Source organism: Neomonachus schauinslandi, chromosome 16, assembly GCF_002201575.2.
Source record: "Neomonachus schauinslandi chromosome 16, ASM220157v2, whole genome shotgun sequence".
Taxonomy (NCBI): Eukaryota; Metazoa; Chordata; class Mammalia; order Carnivora; family Phocidae; genus Neomonachus; species Neomonachus schauinslandi.
The window spans coordinates 49,353,704-49,356,179 of NC_058418.1; the positions used below are offsets into that span (position 1 = coordinate 49,353,704).

Consider the following 2,476-nt stretch of genomic DNA (forward strand, 5'->3'; position numbering starts at 1 on the left):
GAACGTAATGGGTGTGGCCCCTAGGTCCCTTGTACCATTGGACATCTAGCAGCCTTGCCAGATTTTGAGGGGCTCCCCAGACATGTGCTTTCTCACGTGTCCCCTGGCTCCCACCAAACTCTCAATGTCACCAACTCTCACCTCTTGCACTCTCCTCTCTGTCCTGCATCGACCAGACAAAGAGCACCATGTCTGATTTGTCCCAAACCACTCAAGAGAGCCATCTGTGTCCACAGCAGCTGTTACCGAAGTGTGGGGACTCAGATACTTGTTATTTTTCGTTGTAGTGAAATACTGTCTTAGTCCAGAGAAACAGAGCCAATAGGAACTGTGTGGACATATAGAAACATAGCTTTTAGCAGGGGTCCGTTCACCTGATTATGGAGGCTGAGAAGTCCACAGTGTGCCACCTGCAAGCTGGAGGCCATTGGGGTGGTTGCAGTCCAAGCCCGAAGACCTGAGAACCAGGGGAGCCCCGCGGTGTAGTTCTGGTCTGAATCCAAAAGGCCCGAGAACCTGAAGCACTGATGTCCAAGCGCAGGAGAAGGTGGATGTCCCAGCTCAAGCAGGGAGAGTGAATTCATCCTTCCTCCCACTTTTGGTTCTTCTACTCAAGCCCTCAAAGGACTGCATGATGCCCACAGGCATTGGTGAGGGTGATCTTGTTTATTCAGACTGCCCATTCAAATGCTGATCTGTTCCAGAAACACCTTCACAGACACACCCAGAAAGACTATTTGAGGAGCTATCCGGGCGTCCCTTAGCCCAGTCAAGCTGACCCATAAAATGAACCATCACTAGTACACATAACATCAAGTTTACCATTTTAAGCATCTGAAAGTGTGCAATTTGATGGCATTAAGTGCATCCCCAATAGTGTATTACCATCACCGCCATCAAATGGGTTTACAGCGGAGACTAAACTGATTTAAGGGGGTATCAGATATCCCTTTCTTACAAGTCACCATGTTGCTGGAGGTCTCCATAAACCCAAAGACTCTCCTTTCTTCTCCTTCTTTCCTTGCTTTTTATGCAGAACTATCTAGCCTCCACCTCTGTCCAGATCCAAACCTGTTTTAGCCTAGCAAATAACTCACCGATGCTCTGCAGAAATAATAGGTTGGCCATCCCTTGCTTCCCTCATCAGTAGTGAAGAGCGCCTAACAGAAGCACTGGTGTTTCAGACCGCTTTCTGACTACCCAGTCTCCCCAAGTGAAAAGAAGCTGAAAAGAGCATGATTTCCTCAGATTATGGAGAGTGCCCGGACCCTCAGAAAGCAGAAATATTAATCTTTGGTTTAGGTGTGAGACAAAAAAGTGTTGTTGTTGTTGCTAAACTTAGAAATAAAACCCCCAGTTATTTTACCAGCAAAAAAATGAGTTTATTTGCCCCCCCCCCCCCCCCCTGCCCCCATTTCCTTAAGGAAGGGTTTTTTTCTCTCTCCCTCCACCACACCGTAACCGCGCGCGAGCGGGCCGGGCGGGCGGCCGAGTTTTCCAAGAAATAACTTCACCAAGATGTCCACTGATAGGCAAAGGTCCGATGATGAGAGCCCCAACACCAGCAGTGGTAGTTCAGATGCGGACCTGCGAGACCCAGCCGCTCCAGAGGCTGAAGAACAGGAAGAAAGAAAACCTTCTGCCACCCAGCAGAAGAAAAACACCAAACTCTCCAGCAAAACCCCTGCTAAGTTATCCACTAGTGCTAAAAGAATTCAGAAGGAGCTAGCTGAAATAACTCTTGATTCTCCTCCTAACTGCAATGCTGGGCCTAAAGAAGATAACATTTATGAATGGAGAACGACTCTACTTGGTCCACCAGCTTCTGTATATGAAGGTGGTGTGTTTTTTCTGGATATCACTTTTTCATCTGATTATCCATTTAAGCCACCAAAGGTTACTTTCCGCACCAGAATTTATCACTGCAACATCAACAGTCAGGGAGTCATCTGTCTGGACATCCTTAAAGACAACTGGAGTCCTGCTTTGACTATCTCAAAGGTTTTGCTGTCGATTTGTTCTCTTTTGACAGATTGCAACCCTGCAGATCCTCTGGTTGGAAGCACAGCCATTCAGTATTTGACCAACAGAGCAGAACATGACAGGACAGCCAGACAGTGGACCAAAAGATACGCCACATAATTCACAGAATTTGCATGCGACATGAAGGAGCAGAAGGCCCCTTCCCACTGTGCGGCAAATCTTTATAGACTTTACAATACGGACTTCTGTGTATATGTTAACACTGATTGTACTCTCTGCTTTTATCCTTTGGAGACTAGGAGACTCCCCAAAAAGGTAAATGCTATCAAGAGTAGAACTTTGTCGCTGTAGATTAGTTATGTTTAAAATGCCTACTTGCGAGTCTTGCTTCGTTGGGATATCAAAATGTATTTTGTGATGTACTAAGGATACTGGTCCTGAAGTCTACCAAATATTATAGTGCATTTTAGCCTAATTCATTATCTGTATGAAG

General features: G+C 46.2%; 1 protein-coding gene across 1 annotated transcript; it reads left to right on the forward strand.

Moving 5' to 3' along the window:
- The first annotated feature begins 1,424 nt into the window (after positions 1-1,424).
- LOC110591838 (ubiquitin-conjugating enzyme E2 E3-like) lies at positions 1,425-2,142 on the forward strand. Its single transcript, XM_044922262.1, has one exon. The coding sequence runs from the start codon at positions 1,519-1,521 to the stop codon at positions 2,140-2,142; it is 624 nt and encodes a 207-aa protein (XP_044778197.1). The 5' UTR covers positions 1,425-1,518.
- The last annotated feature ends 334 nt before the right edge of the window (positions 2,143-2,476 follow it).

What these genes read in the sequence shown, in the direction of transcription:
- LOC110591838 (XM_044922262.1), top strand. Translation starts at nt 1,519, where the DNA reads ATGTCCACTGATAGGCAAAGGTCCGATGATGAGAGCCCCAACACCAGC.